The sequence below is a fragment of the Plectropomus leopardus genome, chromosome 10 (assembly GCF_026936395.1).
Source record: "Plectropomus leopardus strain MGB_pleo_1.0 chromosome 10, ASM2693639v1, whole genome shotgun sequence".
Taxonomy (NCBI): Eukaryota; Metazoa; Chordata; class Actinopteri; order Perciformes; family Serranidae; genus Plectropomus; species Plectropomus leopardus.
The window spans coordinates 25,774,954-25,799,887 of NC_142185.1; the positions used below are offsets into that span (position 1 = coordinate 25,774,954).

The 24,934-nt window shown below is 37.7% G+C and overlaps 2 protein-coding genes and 1 long non-coding RNA gene across 5 annotated transcripts in view; 1 reads left to right on the forward strand and 2 right to left on the reverse strand.

Annotated features, from left to right (window-relative positions):
- The first annotated feature begins 9,723 nt into the window (after nt 1–9,723).
- rnaseh2b (ribonuclease H2, subunit B) lies at nt 9,724–15,564 on the forward strand. 2 transcript variants are annotated; one of them, XM_042494986.2, is made up of 11 exons: nt 9,725–9,916; nt 10,541–10,609; nt 11,423–11,530; nt 12,157–12,233; nt 12,761–12,875; nt 12,961–13,025; nt 14,167–14,272; nt 14,526–14,607; nt 14,692–14,737; nt 14,986–15,063; nt 15,395–15,564. In XM_042494986.2, exons 1-11 carry the CDS (start codon nt 9,853–9,855, stop codon nt 15,503–15,505), a joined length of 921 nt encoding a protein of 306 aa, XP_042350920.2. In that variant the 5' UTR covers nt 9,725–9,852; the 3' UTR covers nt 15,506–15,564. The 2 variants fall into 2 exon arrangements, with proteins under 2 accessions (XP_042350921.2, XP_042350920.2); XM_042494987.2 differs by lacking the exon at nt 14,986–15,063 and having other exon boundaries at nt 9,724–9,916.
- Nucleotides 14,212–24,934, reverse strand: part of LOC148188535 (uncharacterized) — a 47,772-nt gene continuing 37,049 nt past the window's right edge. For both annotated transcript variants that reach the window (XR_015777669.1, XR_015777668.1), the window contains exon 3: nt 14,212–14,351. This is a non-coding gene — a long non-coding RNA (uncharacterized LOC148188535). The remainder of the gene's footprint in view (nt 14,352–24,934) is intronic.
- On the reverse strand, nt 18,374–22,412 carry c9h13orf42 (chromosome 9 C13orf42 homolog). The gene is made up of 3 exons (XM_042494208.2): nt 21,910–22,412; nt 21,677–21,821; nt 18,374–19,146 (listed from the first exon to the last, which is right to left on the reverse strand). Exons 1-3 carry the CDS (start codon nt 22,318–22,320, stop codon nt 18,902–18,904), a joined length of 801 nt encoding a protein of 266 aa, XP_042350142.2. The 5' UTR covers nt 22,321–22,412; the 3' UTR covers nt 18,374–18,901.

Sequence of the window (24,934 nt, forward strand, 5' to 3'; positions counted from 1 at the left end):
TCATTAAAGGTTTTTCATAAAAATATTGCAGTTTTTTTCTTTAGTTAGTATGATAAAACACCTTCAATTAAGTGGAGTCACTAAAGGGTCTACGGAGAAACACTGTAATTTTACAGATTATTACAATTAATATTTTCAAACTGCTTGTTTTGTCCTATCAACAATTCAAACCCCTAATGTATTTTCAAAAACAATAATGTAAAACAAAAATTGGCAGCAAATTATTAAATTTGATGAACTGGAAGTAGCAAATCTTTGGTGTCTTTGATAAATAATTTTGTCATTAAATGACTGATGATTACTTTTCTGAAAAATGACTCATCAATTATTTTTGCAACACAATCTAGCCCAAGCTCTAAAATAATTAAACTCTGAGTTGTGAAAAAAAGACATAATTAAGAGAATATATGCAACTTTTAGTCACTAAAAAGCAGCTGATGCCTCATTAGGAACGTGTTTTGTACCCAGTAATAAATTTCTTACAGTACATGAATAAACTTGGAGAAGTCTTCTTACTTTAATGCTCCTTTTTAGTTTTAGGTGCCTTGTGGAGTTTTCTTAAAACAAAGTCCTGTTAACATTCCTTAAAAAGCATTGTGTACATTATGTAAGTCCTATATTGTCGAAGTCTAACAAACATGTTCTTTTACTCTCATAAAAACACTGATGTTTTTAAAAAACATAAAACTGATTTTTTTCCCTTTACATTCATGTTCGCCAGCTTGTAGTCTTCATCTTCCCTGCAATTTACTGGCCCTGTACTACTTTTTTGGGCACATAATAATCACCCGCAATCAGTGGAATAGTGTGAAAGCGTTGGCAGGAATGTATATCGTGTCATTTGCCTCCTAAATGGTGTGCATGAGATACAAACAAAAACGGGAACCCACTCATTAAACCATGGCTTTATAGTGCTACTTTCATTCTTTTATTACATCTGACTCAAACATCAGAGTCACGCAACGGTAAATATATAAAATGACAGAATCGCTTTGTGTTGTTTTCTTGTGTGGGAAAACTTATTTTCAAATGCTGTTGTTTTTTTAAATCCATCATCGATGTATTTAGTGCTGGTTGGTAAATGTCAATACTTGAGGGGCTCTAAAAGAAATATTTCACCGCTGGAAGGATGGTCTTTTCATAAAAGTGGACTATCTATGCAACAGAAAGATGCAAATACTTTTGAAAATGGTGCTACATGACCAGAGAAAACAGAAGAAAGGAGCTGTGGCATTTGCTTTTGCTCAAGAGGTAAAAAACCTACAACTACCAGAATGCACTATGCCACACCAGACCAATAAACGCTCCTGCTGGTGGGTGACGTAACATGAGCTTGGCGTTTTTTTCACAGGAAATAATATGGCAGCTAGCAGTTTAAAAAAAAGGATCTCAAAATACAGCTAAACAGTATATTAAAATATGTTTCTGAAAACATTTGATGAGAGATATCGATGTCGCAGTAACAGAATACTTGTTTATATTTGATCAGCGCTGCTTAGTTTTACTGTATAATCTCAGTATTATCAGCCTCTGATTCTTACAATACAGGAAACAGTATGGCGCCCACTTCTTGTTCACAATTTTTGTATTACAGCCAAACAGTGTACAAAAATATGTTTCTCTCTCAACATTTTTGGTGAAAAATAGGCAAAACAGTGACAAAATCTTGGCATGTATTCGATCAGCTCTGCTTAGTTTTACCATTTGATCAGAGTTTGGTGGCGGGTGTTTGAAAGAGCTGAAGTACAATCGGTAGTTGGAGCAACAGCCATGGAGCCTGGGAAAATCTGCTGGATGATGCTTAACTTGTCATCCGACAGATTTGGGTTGGGGATGAACAGGGGGATCTGGGCGCTGGTTAGATGTTAGGAAGTTTACGTACCACCCAAATTTTATGATACAAAGCTGGTTGAAAATTGGCCCTTTAGGGGCAACAGGTGTGGGGCCCACAGCTCATTTATGTCAAGAGGGAGCTTACAAGGTGGATCTGACCATGATTTGGTGTTTTAAGCTTAAAGGAGCAGTGTGTAAGACAGACAGAGACTAGTTGCAGATTGCAACTAGTTGAAACCACAGACTCTCCAGAATAAACCCGCTGATTTAAACCCATACAAACACAGACTAAAAAAGGTTTACATTAAAAATCTGTGTTTTTTCTCAACACTCTCATGGCGGAGGAGCTGCTAACTACTGAGCCCGACACGAAACACGAATGGCCCTATCTGAAACCAGGGTTTGGTTTGTCCATTCTGGGTTACTGAAGAAACATGCGGGTGCAACATGGTGATCCCAGTAGATGAGGACCCGCTCCTTATGTAGACATAAATGGCTATTTCTAAAGGTAACAAAAACACAATTCTTATTTTGAGGTGAGAAACTATAAGAAACATACTTATATTCTATTTCTGCCAATATATTCCCCTAAATCCTACACACTGGACCTTTAATGCTTTAATAATTTCATGTTCTGCAAATTAACTACAGCTTTCAGATAAATGTATTGGAGTAAGAAGCAAATTAGTACCTGTATAGTGCAAAATACTGTAGCAAATGAATATTGTGATTTGAATTTTTCACCATTTCTAAGATTTTAGGGGTTTTTTAAGACACCGGGACGTTCCTAGGATTTTAGGACATTTCTACGATTTTAGGACACAGGGTTTAGTTAGGACTTCTGTCGAGGGGTGCGGGGAATCCTCCACTGGCACTTTTTTTTAAATAAACAAACTCTATTTTGATGTTGTTTCATGCATTCTGGCACCTAAAAGAACAAAAACATTTCCCAATGTGAGTTTTTATTGTAAATTACAAGATGATTGGTGGGCCACTTGGCACCCTACCGGGGGCAGGTTAGGCCCAAAGGTCTTAAGTTTAGTATCACTGCACTAAAGAAAATATACTTCTTATATTATATTCCATTTCTGCCAATATATTCCCCTACATCCTACACACTGGACCTTCAATGCTCTCTTCATTTTATGTTTAGCAAATTAACAACAGCTGTCAGATAAATATATTGGATTAAAAAGTAAATTAGTACCTGTATTGTGCAAAATACTGTAGCAAATGAATACTGTGGTTTTAACAAAGATGTCAAAAAGAATTCTAGATATATTTTTGAATTTTTTCACATATTACACATCAGTTAATGGTCACGCCATGACAGCATTGTCTGCCTTTACAGAAAGGGGAAATACCACACTGAACCAGAGGCCTCACACAGAGCAACTGATGCTGGGAATAAGGAGTCACCATACAGCGGGCTGGGTGGGGGGGTTACAGGAATAAGCCTTTACGGGAAGGAATATCTTCCCAATGAGAGGATTGGCGACCAACATTATGTGTGTGTGGGTGCACACGAGGCGTGTGTGCGCTAAAACTCAGACTTCACAAACGTGCATGCGGGAATAGCATTTCGGTGATTCTTGCATTCCCGACATTCCTTCCTGTGAATTTCCAGTCAGCGTGAGGCTCACTGTTCCAGAGCTCTGACATCACGAGGGGGTTCCACTCTGCCTTCCACATTCTGCCTCCCGCTCGCTCACAATCCCACCCATATTTGGAAGTGAGAGGAAGGGAATCCCAGATGATGACTCAAAGGCTTCTGCTGCCAAGGGGAATTCTCTCCACATCTGTTTTTTGTGTGTGCATGTCTCGTATTAATGTGTACATTACCTCCTTGAGCTGAGGATCTGCGGGGAATTCAAAATGTGGCTTTAACAGCTGCGTGAAATAACAGCTCATGTCTGTATCTATACAGAAGAAAAGTGGCACCCTGAGTGATGTTGTCTTTCTATTTATAACCTGCTCCTCTTGGCAGCCATGACAGTTAAAAATTGGGATTATGGCTGCTCTTGAAATCAGCTCCTGAAGATAACAATCTGGGTTTTTGCCAAGCAGGTTTTTTACATGTAAGGAATGCAATGTGCTGTGGTTCTTTGGTAGAAGTGATGCAAAAGTAATTGAAACCCTTTGAAACCAAACAAACTGGCTTTGTTTCTTTCAAAAACATGGGAAGAAGGAAATGGGCAGTGAAAGAAGAAATGACCCAAAAATTAGCAAGAAATTGTTATTGAGTGTGAGAAAAATTACCAGAAATTTGTAAAATAAATAAAATAAAATAATTAAATCCTAAATTTAAAATAAAAAGACCTGTAAAAAAAAACTTTTGAAATATAATGATTATGTAACAAAATTTGAAAAAATGTATGATAATTATAATTACATTTTCCCCAGCGTTTTTGTTTTTTTCCCCATGACATTTTTCCCTAGCTTTTTGAAATCAATTTTATAAATCTACTAATTTCTTGCCATTACTGAAATATTTATTAGTAATGTTGCTTATTGCCCTTTTCCCATGTTTTTGAAAGAAATCACACAAATATGCTCAGGGTTCAAAGGTATAAATACTTGGGAAAGGCGTCTGAGAAAAGTGATGTAGGCTTCAGGTTTCAAATGGGTTAAAAGATGAAGAGCTAAAAAAAAAAATTCTCCTACAGCACGGTGGTGACGTGACAGCACGGTGGTGACGTGACAGCACGGTGGTGACGGTGGTGACGTGACAGCTCCAGGCTATGTAAGCTGCAACCAGTTGCCCTGCATTGGACCACCACAAATGAGGCCACAGAGATGGATAGGACCATGGGGCTGTTCAATGTGCTCAGCAGAGTGTGACCAACCGTCTGACGCCTGCTGGCTGCAATAAACTCCTACCTCCACAGAGAAGTTTATTGGAATCATCTTATTTCTAACAAGAAACTGCAAGCTCAAAAGTGCGTTACATGGGAAAGAAGGAAGTGGAGCTTTAGGCGGAGATAGACAGAACAGACTTTGTTGAATTTCTCTTTGTTGGACGTATGATGGATGAGGATTTGGGTTTGGAAAAAAGGATGGCGGGGTCTCGGACTCAGAAGCCATATCTGGGCCTAAATTTAGATCCACTTTGTTCTCGTCTGCATGCTGGTGACAGAGGACTCGGCTCTCTGGGGCTGTCTGTGGTCCAGCGTATCAGAAAGGCCGCTGTTGTTCTCGCTGGCAGTCAGAAACACAGACGTTCCCTCAAGCAGCCCAAAAAGAAAGAGAGCTTTCATGGAATATTCTGTTTAGCCGCACAGACTGTTGTGTATGATACTCCGGAGACCCATAAAACAAGTAATTCACAGACAATATCTCACCCACGCTCTCTTTGCCACAGACTACAGCAACATAAATCTAACTGATTTTAAGGAGGAGACAGTGTTAGAGCATGTGTTGCTCAATATAGGCAAATGGGCCTGCGAGGCAACATCTTCTTATGGATGAAAAAAGAGCAAAGAATTTGATTCAAGACACAATAAACTTAAAATGCAGAAAAAGTGACTGTAAAGGAACAGCGTGTAAGATTTAGGGGGGTTTAGTGACATCTAGTGGTGAGGGTTGTAGATTGCAACCAGCTGAAACTTCTCCTGGTTAGAATTATTTTAGTGTTCATGAAGTTTATACCGGGAGCTGAATAATTCACAGAAGTCGCTTCCTCTCCAATACAAACAGACCGTGTTTTAAGAACTGGTAAAACTCTAAATAAAGCATTTTCACATTAAAAATCAGTGTTTCTCCTATGCTGTTTGGCATGTCAGAAATGGGCATTTCACCTGCTCGCCTATTTTCAAACGATCCAGACATGCAGAAGGTTTTTACTAGGAGCCAAATTATCCACAGAGGTCTCTCTCATCAAGTGCGGGGGACTGAAATACTGCATTTTGTATAAAAAATAGTGAAATGTCCCTGAGGTCACTCTTTCTTCCCTTTAAGCCGGGTATACACTGTCCGATTTTTGGGCTGTCCCAGACAAAGATGAACAATGTAAAAAAGTGTGGCAAATTCTTTGGTTGTAGCTCTAAAAGTGGTCCTTCGTACAAAATGAGAGAGGTTTTGGAAAGGCCGTCGTTATGGTCATGGGATCAAAGACAGCCTGGCATAAAATTCTGACAGTGTCAGAAATTTGGGATGAGCATCGACTGCTCTTATGCCCTATATCCAATAACAATCAATAGAAATGCAGCATGAAAACTACATGCCCAGGTACTATTTGCGGAAAATAGCAGCTTTGCTAAAACCTGGTACAATGCATCTCTTTTTTTTAATTGTGCACTGTCACTGTCTAAATAAAATGATTTTACATTACATAAAATGACACACTGATCAGTGCCACACTGCTAAATGCTTGTAGATCCTTATACTAACTTTGACCTCTTGCTGTAAAATTGATGTGCCAATTTTTCCCCAGCAACGACCGCATCCACATTATCCTCCTCCTCTTCTTCAGACTTTGTATGACACAAAAATGCCACTATAGCGAGGGCTTGATCTGTTTATTTACATTTTGCTCTTACCACTACTGCTGTCATACCTGAGTTTATTAAGATGCATGTAGAAAAGTGTAGCTTACACCAAACTTATAAAATTGTTCAAATCTCACAGTCTGCAAGCAGCATAAAAGGGAAAATGGTTTAGTTTGCCCTTGAATTAAGATTTTTCTCTAAACGTAGCTAAAGCTGAGCAAGTGACTGCCGATGATGAAATCAGGTTCCAGATGTGAAAAAATCAGTGTTTCTCCAACGCTGTTTGGCCTAGCACCTGCTAATGTGCGCTCACCTTTTTTCTCTAATAACATGAGATCCAGACCTTTAGGAGGTTTGAACCAGGGGCCAAAGTGTCTGACATTTCTTGGGAGGGCTAAGATTTCAGAACATTTCTCGGATTTCAACATGTTTCTAAGATTTTAGGACGTTTATAGGATTTTATCAAGTTTCTAAGATTTTAGGACGTTAATATGATTTTAGGACATTTCTTGATTTTAGGACGTTTATAGGATTTTAGGACATTTGTTGAATTTTAGGATGTTTCTAGGATTTTAGGACATTAGGGGCTTAGCAAAGACCGCTGTCAGAGGGTGCAGGGGATTCTCCACCTGCACTTTTTTGACAAACACGCTCTATTTTGATGTTGTTTTATGCACTCTGGCACCTAAAAGTACAAAAACAATTCCCAGTGTGAATTACTTTATTGTGAATTAGAAAATGATTGGGGGGCCACCCGGCACCCTATCTGGGGCCAGTTTTGCCCATGGAGTTGGAAGTTTATTATCACTGAACTAAAGAAAACACACTTCTTATACTTTATTCCATTTCTGTCAATATATCCCTCTAAATCCTTTAAAATGAGTAAGTTAGAGAAACACGGGTCATAAGTCAGCCTGCGTAGGCTCCAGTTTTCCTCTACATCACGCTGCTCCCAACAGGGACACTGTACTGGCGATGTTTAAAAGCTCAGTCAACCAGCATACAAATCCCTCCCTTCCTCATTACCAAAACAAGCTAATTAAAAACCTGTTAATGGGCTGTGCTGTGGGTGTCTTTAGGAGACAACTAAAAAAAATAAGGCTCCACAAACATATCAGAGGGACCCCCGAACAGTTAAACAAACTGATGACACAGCTATAGTCATCTACTGGGGATGAAAACACACTGGAGCATCCTACACATCCTCGTTTGAGCATGCACATGAACAGTGCAAGAAGGAAAACAACGAAGTGACTCACTGAAAACCAACTGGGACACACACAGTGTCATATCCTGAGAGAGCGTGTGAGAGATGCCCTCCTCTTACTGAAGGACAGATGGATCCCCCAATCTGTTGTGTGCCAGTGTGCCAAAGGACAACTGGTCACCAAACAACCTGCAACCTGAGAGCAGAGACCTTTTGGCTCTCTGCAAAGAAATTATTAAATATATATATATCTATATATATATATATATATATATAGCTATATATCTATATATATATCTATATATATATATGTGTGTGTGTGTGTGTGTGTGTGTGTGTGTGTGTTTCAGAGATAAAAGCAAAAAGACTGGGAGGTAAAGTGTGCGGGACAAACCTTGCATGATGCTTTGTTGTTATTATGACGGCTCTTGAGCGACCTCTAGCGGCATCAGAGAGAAACTGCACATTAACCTACAAATAATTCCTGGATAAATTCAAAATACCTGCAAAACCAAAGCTATTGTTTTGGATACTACACTAGAAAGTGACTGGTATAAAACTGTGATGCTGTAGATCTACCTGTTATTCTGTGATAAACGGTGTGATTAATAACAAGCTTGAGGAAGTATCCTTCAAGATATTACATAGAATTTATCCAGTAAAGGTTTTGTTAGAAAGATTCAAGCTGAACATTGATTATAAATGTGAGAGAATTTCTCATTTTTTAACATATGCACCACATTGTTTTGAATTGATGTTGCCAGCTTTCTAAAAACGCAATTTAAGGATAAATATTGAAATAAATATGAGGAATTCTATACTTTAGTCGAGATAAGACTGAAAATAATCGAACAACTATAATTTTCGAGAAATTCCATTTTCATAGAAAAAAAAGGTCAGAAACTAAACCAACTTATATGAATTTCAACATTACAACACCATTTTATATAATGTTAAAACAAAAAAACTATTAATACATTTAAGTTAGGGACTGTTCATTATTTATGAGAGGGAGGAGGTGGTGAAAAAAACGGAGGAGGCATGCCAAATATATATAGTTTTGAGCACTATTTTTTTTTAAAATTTTGGCTTAGGGGAGAGACATTTCAATTCATTTGACAATTCATTTTAAATATTCATGGAACCCCAAATCCAGGTGGCGGGTTTAAATGGCATTTTTCATTTAACAATGGGCAAAATTAAACCATTTATGTCATAGCCATAAAATGTAACAAACAGAAATTGCTGTTGGATTTTCAAATTTCAGTGGTCCTTGAACACATCATGCCCAATGTAGATGTCCATCTTATAAATGATTTAACTCTACACCTCTCATTTATAATTTTGCCAAAAATGAACCGTTTACACTAACTAGATCCTGCAAAGAACAAAAAAACATGCTTTTTTCCAACTCCAGGGTTTCATTTTCAACTTCTAACTTTCAAACATTAATGGGTAAGTTTTTTAAATCAAATCACACGGGCTATGCTAAGTTACAGACATTGCCACTGTCGTGAACAGTTTTTCACTCTTGTAATGTTTCCACTTTTTTTTTTTTTTAAAGGTTATTTGCGGTGGAGGGAGGGTCATGCATTTTCAACCAATCAATCAGGGAGCCTGAGGAGGAAAACATTTTTGTAGCTTCAGGTAGAGTCAAGTTAAATAAATAAATAAATAAATAAATAAATAAATAAAATAAAGTCACACCTGAGCCACATTCATCCTCTGATGAATAAAGAACAGTCCCTTATTAAAACCATTATAATATGATGCATATGACACAAACTCTGGCATTATGAAAAAATATATATATAACTATTATCGTTATTTTTGTTTGTTTTTCAGTTTTAGTTTTCTCGTTTCATTTTTTGTTTATGTACTTGTCTGTATTTCTGTAAATGAATTTGTACACAATAAATAAAGTGGGGAAAAAATAGTGAGAAACTACACGTTGACGTAACGTCAGTCCGGAATGTTCCACTGCATCATAAACAGGGTGAACACGCTTAATTACACGCACACAACAGTCTTTTTTGCCTCTTTTTTAGCTTATTACGACGCCGAAATATCAACTTATGTTTAAAACACGTGTTTAGTATCGCTTGTTTTTAAAAAAATATGGTAATGAGCCGAAAGCCACATTATGAATGTTTTTGTTTTCCCCTAAAAGACAAACGCAGGAAGTGGCTCAGAGAGAGGCGCCTTTTCTGAGCTCATGTCGTCAGGCTAAAAGTAGCCGTCACGCTCAGCGGCCGAGTATTTACAGCCCATATATACTCACTTTAGAGCAGCAGTAATCCATCCTGTTAAACTGAATTACACAAAATGACTACTAAAAAGAAGCGAACGCCTATTGTGAATAATGACAGCTGGGTTGTCATTGCCGCAGGTTGGTAAAGCAGTGCGATAAAAACATTGAGGATGTGCAAACGAGGCTAAGCTAGCTAGCTTCATGTACGCAGGTAACCATAGCGAAGTTATTGGCCCTGATATCTGTCATCGATTACCGTTATGATGTTTAACTCATGGCAGAAAAGCTTGCCTCTAACGTTAGCCACATAATACAGGAAATAATGCGCCAATGCGTAAATTAACGTAGTCTGTTGGTTTACTAAAACAAAATGAACGTTTGTTTGGTTTAATGTCAGTGTGGCAGATGTTTTCTCAGATTACAGAGCAGACAGTGATACTTTAACACACAATACTTTGTTTTCTCCGAGAAAACTCATTTGTACTCGTTGGCCTTCGACCCAGCATAAGACATTGATTTTATTGAATGAATCTGATTTTATCTAGCTTTTATTGTGCTTTAATGACTGCTGTTTTTATTCATTGTATTGTTTTTGTTTTATGTGTTACGTTTTTAGATTTTATTTGCCCTGATTTATAGCACTTTGTTTTAGCCATTGTTGCCCTTTAAAGTGCTATATAAATAAAGTTGATTGATGAATGGTTTTACACCTTTTAGCATAGATAGTTTTCATGGATCTTACTTTTGTTTTGTTGTCCGCAGACTCTGCCATCGACACACAGAAGCCCGACAGTGACCCAGCTTTTGTGAGACTGAGAAATCCCTTTACAGGTTTGTGTTTTTCTATTGTTAACTTCACATGCACATCAAGATTACTATGTCTCTTAGGAGATTTGTCTTGACAGTAAAGGCTGCCACATAAAAATACAAACAAAATGCAAAATTAGATATAAAAATATTCACTGATGGAGGGATGAAAGAGTTTTTATACCTATTCATGTATCTCCATTCGTATTGATGGGACCCTACAACATCTACCTGTTGGGAACAGTTTGTGTTGTAAATACTATTTAGGGCTGCAATCTCAGGTCTTTAAATAAAAAAATAAAGTTTCCATAGCCCAAGAGGAAGTTTTAAATTGCCTGTTTTGTCTGACCATCAGTCAAAAACCTAAAAATATTATGTTTACTATCAATGAAGATTATTAAAATAAGCATATATTCACATTTGATGTACTGAAATAATTTTGTACTATAATTTTGAACATCTCTCTTTATTAAGTCTTTGATTAAGTGAATGCTCTCTGTGGAGTTTGGACCTCCAGTAGTGCTAGAGGAATAGCTGTTTTTCTCTGAGTTGGTTCCTGTTTCTTCTTGTGCAAATGTTTTATGAGGAATTAAATTCATTCACATTTGTTTAACCTCAAGGATACACACAATGCATTTTAGTAAGTAACACTGTATGTAAATACATTTGTTATTTGTAGATGCATTAAATCAACATATGATCAATTCAAACATGAGGATATGTGTAAAATGAAAAACATCACATCAGAGACAAGCCTAACTGTGTGTCTTGTGAACTGCGTTTGCAGATGTAGTAGTGAAAGTAACTAATTTCCTGTTTTTTTTTCTAATCCTGCAGATGCGGCATCTCTATATATGCTCAGTAGTGGCGATGTTCAGCTGTTTGAGGTCAAAGCATTTGAGGAAGATTTCCACTCCTGGTTTGTTGGACAGATAGTACAGAGAGGTTGGTCTCATTCCTCACTACACTGTAAACTCCGAAGCAACCTAATCATAATAACAAATACTGATACAAAGGTGGCTCATAGCACCTTTAGTTCCAGTTTGTTGTATTTCTGAGCTGCAGAACAGCTTGGCTCATCTTACAAAGGTCCATAGAAGACCAATCATACATTTTTTAACCATATCCAAAGGAACAGTGCCCAAGTACTATAAGGACGTACACCAAGTACAGACAAACACTAAGAAAGAGGAACTGCTGATACTAAAAAAAGCTCACCATTAGGTCTGTGACAAACAGTAACATTGTTTGAGATGATCAAATTATTTTAAAGTGTAAATTGTATTGAATCAATCAAAAATACTCCATTGATCCACGAGGGAGGACTGGGTTATGTAACAGTTGCTCTTATACATAAACGTAAAGAAATTATAAGCCAAACAGAAAATATAAAAATAAGTATGTTCATCATGCTACAATATATAACACAGTATATATAGAGAAAGTCAATGATGTTTATTTTGTGTAACTAATTATTTAGAAATTCTGCACTTTCATTTACCTAACTGTGGTCTGGGCTCAGAATTTGACGATGTCTATAAAGGTGTTTTTACTTTTATTTTTTTACACAGATGGGAGACTTCTCTTTGTGACACCAATGGATCCTCTCTATCTAATTTTGCCTTATTTGATTAAATCTGGCAAAGAGGTAAGAAACAGAGACCTGCGACAATATCAATGCTGCTGTTCCAATGACGTTTTCATGCCGATCATGGTGGTATAATACAGTCTTTTTCTGCACACTGGATCCAGATTTCCTGTTTATTATTTCTAAACTGCATATCTAACTTATTTTATATACTAATATCTCTAAATATATGTTAAAGCTCCTAGATGATAATTAATTTATATTAATCAGTTTAAATGGACTGAAGAGTGAGTAATTTATGGATTGTGATGCTTGCATTTAATGTTACTTTGGACTATATGTAATATTACTGCTTCCAGTAAAGCCTAACAATAATGAATCTCTTAACCTCTTTTTGTATTAACCCAATTTAGCCTCTGTTTCAAAAGAAAAACAGAGTTTGCATGTTATCTAGCTGAATAGGATCAGCGGTAATTGTCGATTAGCAGCACATAAATTACTGTAAATAGGACTCAGTTTTCTAACAGCTGACACATGAAATGATAATATCGGTTTTATCGTTTTTTTTCCTGTCTTTTTCTGCTCAGGGGAAGTTCCAGCCTGTGGATCAGGTTGTTATGGATGAAGAATTCCCAGCTTGCTCAAGGCTGCTGAGCTGCAAACGTTCCCTGGCCTCCCTGCACCACATTGCAGAGGAAAAAGGTACGTTTTATTTTTGAAACTAATATCGTTCAACTAAGAGGTTATGCTGACTGCATTGTATAAATGCTGTGTTTTATACTTCCAGAGGTGGGAGCAGCGAAGTTCCATCGATACAGTCAAGAGAAGACGATGAATTGGCTAAAGAAAAAGGTACATAAAAGACTCATTACCGCTTTTCATGAAATTTAAACGTGCTGGTCTAAAGATAGTTTTACTGCAACATGGGCTTGCTGCGGTCGACTGTTTACATTATTTGCCATTGCAAACTCCATCTTTCTGCTTATTGTTTTTTAAAAAAAATTTTCATTAATCAATAGGCTATTTAGTCTGACAACGGACAGGCAAGACGGTGGCAGAGGATTTGGTGTCAGAGAGAAAAGCAAAAGCACCTATTTGGCAATATTTTGGATTTAAAGATATAAAATATAACTTTTCTACATTAAAATGTCTAAAAACCACCAGACCAATTTTGTTATGTTGACTTGTATACCTACATTACTGCAAATGTTCAAATCCAGAGAAATCTTTAATTTTAATCATGGTGTCACTGGTCTCTGTCCCCTATCATTGGCATTATATTCCTTTTGCTTTGTATACCAGAAGCTGTCATAAAGTAATTTTTTATCCAGTTTTAAGCCCCATTCATACATTACACCTTTTAGGTCTTGGTTGTTCTTATCCATACGTTTTGACCGGATGAAGGATTGCTCTGTCTGTTGTTATTGTTCTTGCTGAGAGACCTCTAGTAGCAGAAAAATACACATTATACATCTAAACCCAATGCTAGTAGGGAACCTGATACAGTAAATGAGAGAAAATGAATCGTTTACACGTTAAGAAGTTGGAGAATTGTTATATAACTTCCTGCAATATTCCAAATTGATTTGCCTTTTTAAAAAAAAAGCCAAAAATTAACGTTTTCTTGTTTTTAGATGTATTTTTGATGAACGATCGTGGTAATCTCACTGACCACAGTATTGCATTTCCTGTGACTATAACATGATTCCACTTGTTTCACAAGTTACATTAAGCTTCAGATGTTGGAGAGGTTTGGTTTGCATTAGCCAAAACTTAATATATCACTCTACAGATATCGAGCATCCTTGATGACTATCTTTTCTTGTAAAATGTCTGGTGTAATCAGTGGAAAAAATGTCCTTATTGCGGCATCTCTACTGTCAGAAACTGTCATACAGAAATATTAGGGAAACCGTGTCTTCATGTGAAAACACACGGTTGGTTTTACACAGTGGAATTAAATATGTGTTGTTTTTTTTTTTACCTGTTGTAGGTGGAGAGGACTGCCACTGTGCTGAAAGCGAGGAATATCTCTGTGGGAGAAGGCGTCAAATCCACAACATACGTCAGAGTGAAGTCAGAGTCGCATTACTGCGAGGGTGAGTCGCTTCAACTTGAGGCCACTTCACTCGAGAGGAATCCCATTTTGTTACTGTGTGGAACTCCAGTTTGAGTCTCCTGTGAAAAGACAAGCAGCAGAGAGGATGTTGACCATTAGATGGCAGTAATATTGCACCGTTTGTATCTATGGGTTATGATCTTAAAACATTCTCTTAACATGTAGCTACATAAAACAAAGCAGGATTATATTGCTAATAACTGGCACTTATTGCTCTTGTCTTTATTATACAGAGGACTATCTGCGCTATGCTCACGGGCTGATATCAGAGTACATCAGTGAAGACCTCAGCAAAGCTCTCCTCAAACACCTTCAGTAAGTTTAGATATCTAAATCTATATCTGCAAGTTGGGATCATTTAGATTGCCGAGGTGTCATGATTTTTGATTTGCGACACAGGTTACCAGAGCTCAAAAGCCCAACCGAGACAGAACCCCCCTCCAAGGTATGTTCGTGTCTGTCTTAGTCTATCAGTAAAACATTTCTTCTCTGGCTGCATGCTGTCAAATCCAGTGTTTCTGAAGTCCTCTGCCTCACTAACATGGTGGCATTTGCCTGTGTGTAAGGAGCTTTTCATCGACACTATGATGTCATTCTTACTTTGTAGCAGTGTGTGTCTTTGGTTTAAAAATAACCAAAAATTTGGTGGTGCTCTTTGTCATAAAAAGCTTGTCTTACTTCCTCGTTTGGCAGAAGCGGAAACTTTCAGACAAACCGGTGGAGGCCGGAGAGGACTACACCAAATTCAACAGTGCAGACTTTGCGCGGAAAGTGAGTCTGCCTCAACAGACCCAACAAAAATCTGTGGCTTTGATCATCTTTTCTTTGGATTATGTAACGGCTAATGGTCATTTCTTTGCTTTAGTCTTTCCAGTCTTTTCTTTCCTGTTGTTGAAAACCTTGAGTGATTGTCAGCTTAGCTCTTGTGTATCGAGTGCTTTTTTTAAGCTTTGTCTGTACAGCATACACACATAGGTCAAAGGGGCCTACCTTGTTAACTTTCTCAGCTTGAATTGAAGTTCATGACACGTAATGAATTCCCTGCTTTCTCTGTGCAAAGATGTCGAGTTATTCTATTGATTTTTATCCTCCCTTCTTCCAGCCACCCAAGAAGATGACTGCTGCTCAGAAATCTCTCGCTAAAGTGGACAAGACTGGCATGAAGACGATGTCGTCCTTCTTCAGCCCCAAGGTCAAAAAAGAAAATCAGTGAATGTTGTATAGTTTCTGGTTTTGTATATGAAACATTTGTAATAAAGAAAAGAAAATGTGTTTGACTTTTGATTTTCATTTCAAACTGTGGTTTGAATGAGAACAGAGTGAGGAGGGAAAGGAATAATGGCAAGTAATTTTGTACTTTAACCATATTTTATTCTGCAGACTATTAGCATGCTAAAATATGGCTTTAAAGGAAAGCTTGTTTTTTATTTTAAGATCATTTTTGGGGTGTTTTTACATTTAATGAGATGACAGCTGAAGACTGACAGGAGAGGTGGGAGAGGGGGTGGTGACATGCAGCGAAGGGCTGCAGGCCTGAATCGAACCTAGGCTGCTGCAAAGGACTTAGCCAGGTGAGCTTGAGGTCACCCCCAGATTAGTATATGAAATATGTAGACTTGGCTATTGGAAAACTAAACACTCGGCTTCAGTACAGCACTCTACAACTGGATACTGGACTTCCTCACATGCAGACCCCAGAGAGTTTGAATTGGCAGTCACACCTCCTCTACATCAGTGCTTAACACCGGAGCCACCCAGGGCTGTGTGCTCAAGCCCCTTCTGTTCACACTGTACACCCATGACTGCACTTCCAGACATCAGGAGAACTCTATTGTGAAGTATGTGGACGACACCACCATCATCGGCAGTATTGCAAACAAGACTTCATACCAGAGGAAATCAACAATCTTGCAGAGTGGTGCACAGAGAACAACCTACTGATCAACGTCAGTAAAACCAAGGAGCTGATTGCTGATTTTAGGAAGAAGGAGGCAAAGACACACACCCCTGTCTACATCAGAGGAGCTGAGGTGGAGCAGGTGAACAGCTACAGGTTCCTTGGAATTACCATCACTGAGAACCTGTCATGGTCATCACACATCACCACCCAGATTATAAAAGCATGAAAAAATCACACATCACCACCCAGATTATAAAAGCATGGAAAAGGCTTTACTTCCTACAGAAACTTAGGAAGGCTAAATTCCAGAGCAAGATCCTGGTTAACTTCTACAGAGGAGCAATAGAAAGCATACTGACTGGAAACATCACATACTGGTATGGTTCGTGCACGGCTGGACAGGACGGCTCTACAGCCGGTGAGTAAAACTGCTCAGAACATCACTGGTTCTCATCTACAGAGCATCAGTGACCTCGGTGAAGTGAGGTGTCTGCACAGAGCCCAAAGGATACTGAAAGACAACAGCCACCCGAGCCACAGTCTGTTCACCCTGCTGCCAGCTGGAAAAAAATTCAGAAGTATCCGCTGCCGAATAACCAGACTACAGAGCAGCTTCTTTCCCCAGGCTGTGAGACTCCTCTACTCCTCCTTCAATGCCAAAAAGATATAGCAGGATTTAGGATCAACTACAATTTAATTTCTTCTTAAACCACATTTAAGAAAAAATGGCAATAAATGTATCTTTTACCTTTGACATCTAAGTGATTAAAACTGAATAATATACATAACACTATAAATAGAGCCATTCTTCATAAGTTATTTTACTTTTGATACTTTCGGTACAGTTGAGTTTTTTTTTTAGATTATGTTATTTGTACTTTTTCTTAAGTTAACATTCTGAATACTTTTTCCACTACTGCATCTTACTCAAATCACACAAACATTTCTTATGCCTCCGCAGTGGCAGTAACCATGGCCGGAGACATTATATTTATGGTTTGTTAGCTGACCGGCCAGCCCGCTTTTGTGAATGTGAATATCTCCAGAACGCCTTGAGGGAAATTCTTCAAATTCTCAAATGTTTGAACGGACTCAAGGATGAATGGATTAGAATTTGATGATCAAAGCTCACAGAGGCCTTGCATGTACCTCATTCTCATGAATGCAATATCTGAAGATGGAGGGAGTTTCTTCAAATTTGGCAAAAACGTCCACTTGGACTCAAGAATGAGGAATCTGGGGGTTAAAAGTCAAGCTCAAGGTGACCTCATAAAACATGTTTTTGGCCAGAACTTAAGAGTTCATATGCTCAGATTTCATACAAATACCTAATAAAACATAATAATGAAGCCTGAACATTTTTTATCCAAGAAGTCAAAGGTCAACTGTATCCTCGATGTCATAAGTCAGGAGCAGAAGGGGAGAGATTTGGTCAGACACTGAATTAGTGTCACTAATTTTGGGTGTCCACCTTGAAACTGTGCTGATTGTAGAGATCTTCTGTGCTGCCGGGGGAAGGATATATGTTAACCATCCATGTTTTCATAGAAATGATTGTAAACTTTCAGTACAAGTTGACTGGTGCATGCAGGCATAGAAACCTGTGGCGGTATTTCTAGTTTTTCTAAATCTTCCCTCCTGTGGTATCTGAGAGAGTTCAAGGTTCATTTAATATTCAATACTGTAAGTACCAAAAAAAAATCCCACTTGGCAAATACATACAAAAGTATCAGCATTGCAAGACACCATAAAGGTAAAGGCAGGAAGATGTTTTTTTGTGTTTTGTAATTGACTGGATTGACCTTTTATGCTTACAACCATTTTAACTTTGGCAACGACGAGCAGAACAACCTTCGCTGGTTTTGAACTCTTCAGTCAACTCAACCCTGAGACTCGCCTTACAAATCTGAGCCTCTCTTAAATGAAGCCAGCATTCACACACTACAGAAATATGTTTACCTTTCAGCCAGTCTGCTGTGAAGGACGTTGTTGCAATTTACCGTGAGCTGCGATACCTCCAATGAATGCAATCTCTCTGCAGGTCTGAACCATAAACTCTACTCAACCTAAATTCCATACCCATCACACTGTTTTGTATGATTGTGTATTATTTCTCTACTTTAATACAGTTCAAAAGCACACTTGAAAGAAACACCGTTAACAAAAGGATTTGAGTGATCTTAATATGTAAGAAGGAATTTATAAGACATACTGAGCAGTAAAAATCCTTAAAGTAACATTCACTTAAACTGGCATCTTATTTATTCGTATGAATCGCACATTGAGGTTTCATAAATCCTTGAAACAAATGATATTGGATCTGCCTTTTTCTCTGAAGATGTTTTGACACGTCAAAAGAAAAACTCAGGAGTAAATAATTAAATGAATGATAGCTGATTTCCATTCAGCTGCTTCAGTTTCAGGGTCCTGGTATTGTGCATGCTGGCTCTTTGTCACGCCGTCATGACTTACTGGGACGCTTGAATAGCACAGAGCCATCATTAATGTTTTTAGTAACACCTGTGCTTTTCTACCCATGACAAGCCAAACCTGACGTCATCGGCTAGACAGGTTTTTTAACGTTTGCTTTATTCCCCTTACATATTTATGTAAGTATTAATTGTCTAGCCGGAGTGTGTCCATAGAAACTAGGTTGAGCTCTACGTCAGCAGCGTGGCGGTGCCGGCGGTTTCAAATGTCTATCAAGCTTCACTGCTTTTTTAATTTGGGCTTGAAGCGCAGAGTCTGGAATGCGCTCTCCACCACTTTGGGCAGATGGATCGGGTTCCTCTGCAGCCGCAGTCTGCTGCTTGTGGACCCGCTCTGGTTTTTCTTCTTCGAGGCGCTTTCATTGGCACGGTCATGAACCACTTTGTCTTTGGGGTCATCTGCAACCCGAGGAACACGCAAGACCCAGTTGGAGTGGAGGTCGTGTTCGGTCGAGCTGGAGGCCACTGTGGGAGAGAAGAGCAGAGAGAAAACTGTTATTTTGAACTTTCACACCTGGATCTTAAAGAAAAAAAAATAACATTTTTACCCTTATCTGTAGAGCTATAGGGATTAAAAAAACGATGTATTTCTGTTATCGGGGTTAAATTTTGGAATGATGCCAACTTAATTTAAGAATGTGTAACTCGCTATTGATTTTTAAATGAATGGCTTATAAGGCTATTTTTGAGAGTTAGACATTGAAATAAGTTTTTTTTTGTGGTTGGTTTATTTTATTTTCTCATTTTTATTATCATTTTCTGGTGGGTAGCTTAATTCAATGCAGGATTTTATGTAGGGTAGGGCAGACATTTCTACAGTGTAATCTCCAACATTTGGCAGCTCACACCTAAACATATAGACTGGGAAATATCACTACACATAAGAAGAAATTCATATAATTTTGATTTTTGGGGTAAGCAGCGACCTTTTGAATGAGATTAAGTAGCTGGTTTAGATAATCAGATGGCCTTAAACAGCTGAGGCAAAGTTTAAACGGTTATTCTAAAAACTGCATCTGACTTTTCCCAGTCCTTAACCACACCCACCCCATCCGACTAGTATGAAAAATTAGACTTATTATTTTATTGTTTGTATTATCATTTTTTAAATTACTACTTTTAATATTGTCGCTGATGCCAATATATATGTTCAGTTTGCATTATATCATGTTGATATAATTGTTGCTCTTGCTTTGTACTCTTTCCTGTTAAAAACAGCTGTTAAATGTAATCTGTAAATACTGTCACTATGGTCATGCCAATAAAGCCTTTCTTGAATTGATTCTGAATTGACTTTTCCCGCAGCATAAATTTTGACAAGTCATAGCAGGAAAAGCTCAGTCTAATAATAATGACTCCACTCCAGTCAGATGTGCCTCTTAAAGTTAAAATAGTCATGTAACAATGTAAGAATACAATTTATTGCACTACTTAAGAATCACAAATACAAGGACTTGTGAAAAGTGGCGTCTTCAGACTGTTTAAATTACTAATACAGTGACCTGTAAACAGCATTTCACTGTCGCAGCTGGTCCAGGTGGAGTTACAGCTTACTACTCTACTTCTACAAAAAACAACTAATACTAAAACTACTGTATATGTTAAGCCTCATATGTAACAATGTCAAATATTATTTGAACTTCATACTGTATGTAAAAGCGTCAATCCAGGAAGTAACTAGTAACTACAAGCAACAAATATAAGGAGTAAAATGCACATTTCCATCTGAAACCATTACAAAATCCTCAAGTCAAAGAGGCAATACGGAAAATAATGTTAGAAGGAAAAGTCTTTCATCTGAAATATGATTTACGTAAGAGTATATAACTATTATATCGGTATTTATAAAACTATCAAGAACAAAAATACTAGAACGACCGATTTCTGAGTATTACATAGTTATAATGTAGTTTGACACATTTTTCAATGAAGCAACTTCTAAATGTAACTAGTAAAGGTAGATCTAATTTTATCCACTTTATATACTGGTGGGTAGCTTATTTTGCATGTTAAACCTAATGTATTTGACTAGAAAATTAGTAGAACAAAAATGGATATATCCATGCAAGCACATCAAATATAATCAAGAGTAATTCTTTAGTAAACATACTTAAATTACCTTATCACTTCTAATCCCTTCAGGTGGAAAAAATATATTTAGATCCACCACAAATTTAGGAGAACAAAAATAAAAGGCAAAAACAAAGTATTCAAAGTACAATTACTGTAGCCATTATGGCAGCAGCTCCCAACCTTTATCCTATACAGACCGATTTTGCAGTTATTGAGTAAACTGATGCCCCCTGACTACTCGACATATAAAATATTTCTTATTATATTCAATGTATAACAGTATAAGGAACTGAAAAACTGTACAATTAACCCAAATGCAATAAAACAAGCGATTTGGAGACATTGTGAGCAAATGATTTCCTGTGAATTTTCTATCAGAGATTAGTTTTTCTAATATTTTTCATAACATTAAATACAATACTCTGGATAATGACTTTTTTAAACCTTTTTTTTTTTTTTTAATAATCACGCATTCTGAATGGGCCTCTTTTGGGGGCAAATTCAGTGTGGAGAGTGAAGGCTCGGTGAATAAAGCTTGTGTTCGGGTCTTCACCGTGCCCTTTTCCTTTGAGATTAAAAAACAAAATGTACATCTTAAATAATAATCCATGGCTAACTGAATCTGTCTCTCTCGCTCTCTCTCTCTATACCACGTTTATCAATCTGCTTTTATTTTGTATGGCGAATCTTACAGTGCTTTAGTAATTCTACTTGGTTGCTTTCCAACATTGTCTAAACCAAAAGTAAACAATTTTTTTTTTGTAACTTTCTACCTTTTTTTTTTTAGGAGTCTACAGCTTATTGGCCGTGAAACAGAGTCACGACTGTGACTGTGATAAAAACAAAATAGACAAGGTTTAAAAAGTTGCATCATTGTTCAATCCAGCATCATTATAATTAAAGAGAAGGATTCCAGACTCACCTATGAAGTCCACATCTGCGTGTCCATCATCCATATACGGTTTGCGCAGAGGCTCGCTGTCACAGCCAGCAATGACCTCATCAAAAAACTGCAGAGTGTCCTCGACGTTGGGGACTGGAGGTGCAGAGGGTTTGGCTCTTGATATCTGCAGATAAAAAAAATGGGTGACCATTTGTCTTTGATATTGATGTTTTTGCCTGGCATGTGCTCTGGGGTTGATGATTTAAGCTTACCAGCTCTTCCTTTGCAGGCGGCGGGGGTGCAGGCTTCTTCTTAGAGGACAATGTGGCCTTGGCGTCGTTACTTTTCAAGTCACTCACGCTCTTTGTGTACTGCCGTCTCAAAGCCACGAGCGCTTCCAGGTACTCCAGGCAGTTCTGATTCTGAGAGTAGAGCCATATCCTGTCCTCTTGTCTCTGATAATAGTACAAGGTCGACTCGATGCTCACAGTGCTTTTGCTCCGTTTTAAAGTTGAGCCCACAGCAGCCTGAGTTTTTTCCCCCACCACGAGCATAGAGGTGCTGCGGACCAGCCTGACAGTGCAGGCGTTGTGGTAGTCCTGCTCAGAACGAAAACCACCACCATCGCGCCCTCTGTGTCCGTGGTGGTTGGGTCTGAACACATTATTAATCTTCCTGAACATTCCTCTAAATGGAATCCTCTTTCAGGATTACAAACTTGTCCTTAGTGTTTGTGAAGCATGTATCCATATTTGTCTCTTCAAGCCAGCCAGTATGTCTCAAAACAAACAAACAAACAAACAAACAAACGAGCCTTTAAACCTGACTGGAGCTGTTCACTGTGACCAGTTGCTGTCCAGGGTGCTGAAATTGCCAGATGGCTTTTCTCTTGTGACACAAAAGCAGATCTGAGTCGCTCGACTAACCTGATCTCAGCGTGTCTTTAGTGTTATCGGATGTTGCTCAGCAACATTGCTGTAGCAACGGGTCGGTAACTCTACACTGTGTGCCACCATTAGTACTGAGCAGCAGGCCTGTGTCAGATATCCGACACTTAGTGGACAAAAATAACAACAACTGCCAGAAAATCATCAAACTCTGTCATTTAAATGCTTGTGACATCATCAACATGCTGTGAATCAACCTGTTTTTCATGTATGAATGGGAATTTGTGAGTATGCAAGTGAATATGTCTCTGAGTACCTAGGTAGCAGTAATATGCCTCGTATTTCTAATTTGCAGTGTTTTATCACAAGAGGATGCTTTGCACATGTCCTATTTAATATTTAATGCTTTTACTGTGTTGTGTCTATTGTTTCCATTTAATGTTTTGTACTTTGTACTGTCGAGTTTGACACATCAGTTTCTCTTTATCCAAGACAATTTTATCCCAAAGGGAGACAAATAAAGTAACCTTAAACCTTGAACCGGTTAGTAAAACAGGACAGGACATCTTAGAAGAGATCATATGATAGATTAAACTGCAACTGGGTTAAATTGTTCCAATTTGGGGGGTTTATACAAGGTCCCCATGGTCACTGTAGATAAGCCATGAAATTTCACTTTCAAATTTTAAAAGCCTGGAAGAGTAATTTAATTAGTAAAAATTATTGAAAGTTTTGGAGGATTCATGTCATTTTATTGTGTACTGAGATTTTTAGAGTAATCTTTTGTGGATAACCTTTCATGAAAGGTACCATAACGGTTAATTTCTGTAGCTGTCAACATATCACAGCTCTGATATGTGCTGATGTGTGACATGTTCTGTTTGCCATGAAGTGTTTTATTGCGTATCTTTTGTATGTTTTTGTTGTATTCCAGGTAGCTGAAATTATATTTGAACAAAGTTCGGATGTGTTATGTTTAAAAATTATGGGAAAGTTTTGAAATTCTATCCATGAAAATGTGTCAGAACAATGTTTTTGTGAATTGGCACCAAAGATTTAAAAAAAAAAAGAAAAAAAAAAGTCAGTTAGATGTATTAGGAATGGGCATGAGTAACCAAGTACTCATTTGGATATCAAAATTAAGTGCCACCCCTCCCCGGTACGATTAAAATGACCCTCACAGTTATAAAAACAGAGGGGTTTATTAATGGATTGAAACTTGAAACCTTTTTAATACAAGTTTGTGTAAAAAGTTTCCCCTTATATAAATGAATGAATAAATAAATAGAATAAAGGAAAGATTCTCTATCTGGTTGCTTTTTTTATTCTTTATTTAGTACTGTAGATAAGCAAATTTACTTGGTATAGTAACCATTAATTCTCATACTACGGTATCAGCAATGAGTTTAAAAAATGTAACGTTAATGGAAGCAACAGAAAGATGGCTGATTTTTCTCACGTTAAATTTCAATTTATAGGCTAATTTAAGCTGAACATACAATACATTTCAAATTCCACTTATCTTTGATTTCTGGCCAATTTATATTCCTGCTCTGATGTTAGAGTACTCTATAATAATGTAATATGAGAACTCAAATATAGAAGTTAGTTAAAATACTCATCCCCAACATGTGTGACCTGGCTGTTGTTACAAACTCCAGAAGTTGTATGATGCTGACTTTCTCGTCTGATTATTAATAAAACATGTTCTCTTGTGTTTCATGAGCTTCTATTGTTGGGCTTCCCTGCTGCGAGCAGAGGAAGTCTGAATGCAAAGGGTCTTTACTGAAGCGAGTCCTACACGCAGACGAGGTGCTTTCATCTTGGAAAAATCCCGGCCATAAATATAGCCCGAAAATTTCCATCACTTTCACCAGAAAACCGATTCAGACTGCAGCTGTAAAAAAGATCAGATTCATACCACAGAGGAGCTCAAATCAAGACAGGAAAAAAAGAAAATATATCACAACCGCTGAAATTAATATCATTCCAAGGTCTCGTGTAAAATTTGCTGTGACAGTTACAGCATTTACTTAAACATGCTGCAGAGCAGGCACGGTTTCAAGGAGGAAATGAAGAGCTGTGGTTACATAACCGAACGTGAAGTCACACTTCTGCTTTTGGCTGCACACGCGGATCACAGGAGAGGTAAAGTTAGATGGTCCAAACAGCAGTTACTCGACTACAGAGCTGCATGTTTAACTGTCCTCACAGAAGTGACTCAGAATATGTGGTGCGACTTTTCAGAAAATGAAAACGGGAATCAGCATCTGTTGAACTTTCTGTTTCCCGATCATTTTGATGATATTAATTATGACTTTCTTTTCTGCTTTTTACTCTACCTCAATCACACACCTGGTCCTTTTACATAGAAACAAAACTCCTGTGGTTACGTTGATAAGAATATAAC

What these genes read in the sequence shown, in the direction of transcription:
- rnaseh2b (XM_042494986.2), top strand. Translation starts at nt 9,853, where the DNA reads ATGACTACTAAAAAGAAGCGAACGCCTATTGTGAATAATGACAGCTGG. An exon ending in AGAGTCGCATTACTGCGAGG is followed by an intron (nt 14,273 to 14,525) that starts GTGAGTCGCTTC and finishes TTTATTATACAG; the next exon opens with AGGACTATCTGCGCTATGCT. An exon ending in GTGCAGACTTTGCGCGGAAA is followed by an intron (nt 15,064 to 15,394) that starts GTGAGTCTGCCT and finishes CCCTTCTTCCAG; the next exon opens with CCACCCAAGAAGATGACTGC.
- c9h13orf42 (XM_042494208.2), bottom strand. Translation starts at nt 22,320, where the DNA reads ATGTTCAGGAAGATTAATAATGTGTTCAGACCCAACCACCACGGACAC. An exon ending in CGCCTGCAAAGGAAGAGCTG is followed by an intron (nt 21,822 to 21,909) that starts GTAAGCTTAAAT and finishes TTTTATCTGCAG; the next exon opens with ATATCAAGAGCCAAACCCTC. An exon ending in CGCAGATGTGGACTTCATAG is followed by an intron (nt 19,147 to 21,676) that starts GTGAGTCTGGAA and finishes TCTCTCCCACAG; the next exon opens with TGGCCTCCAGCTCGACCGAA.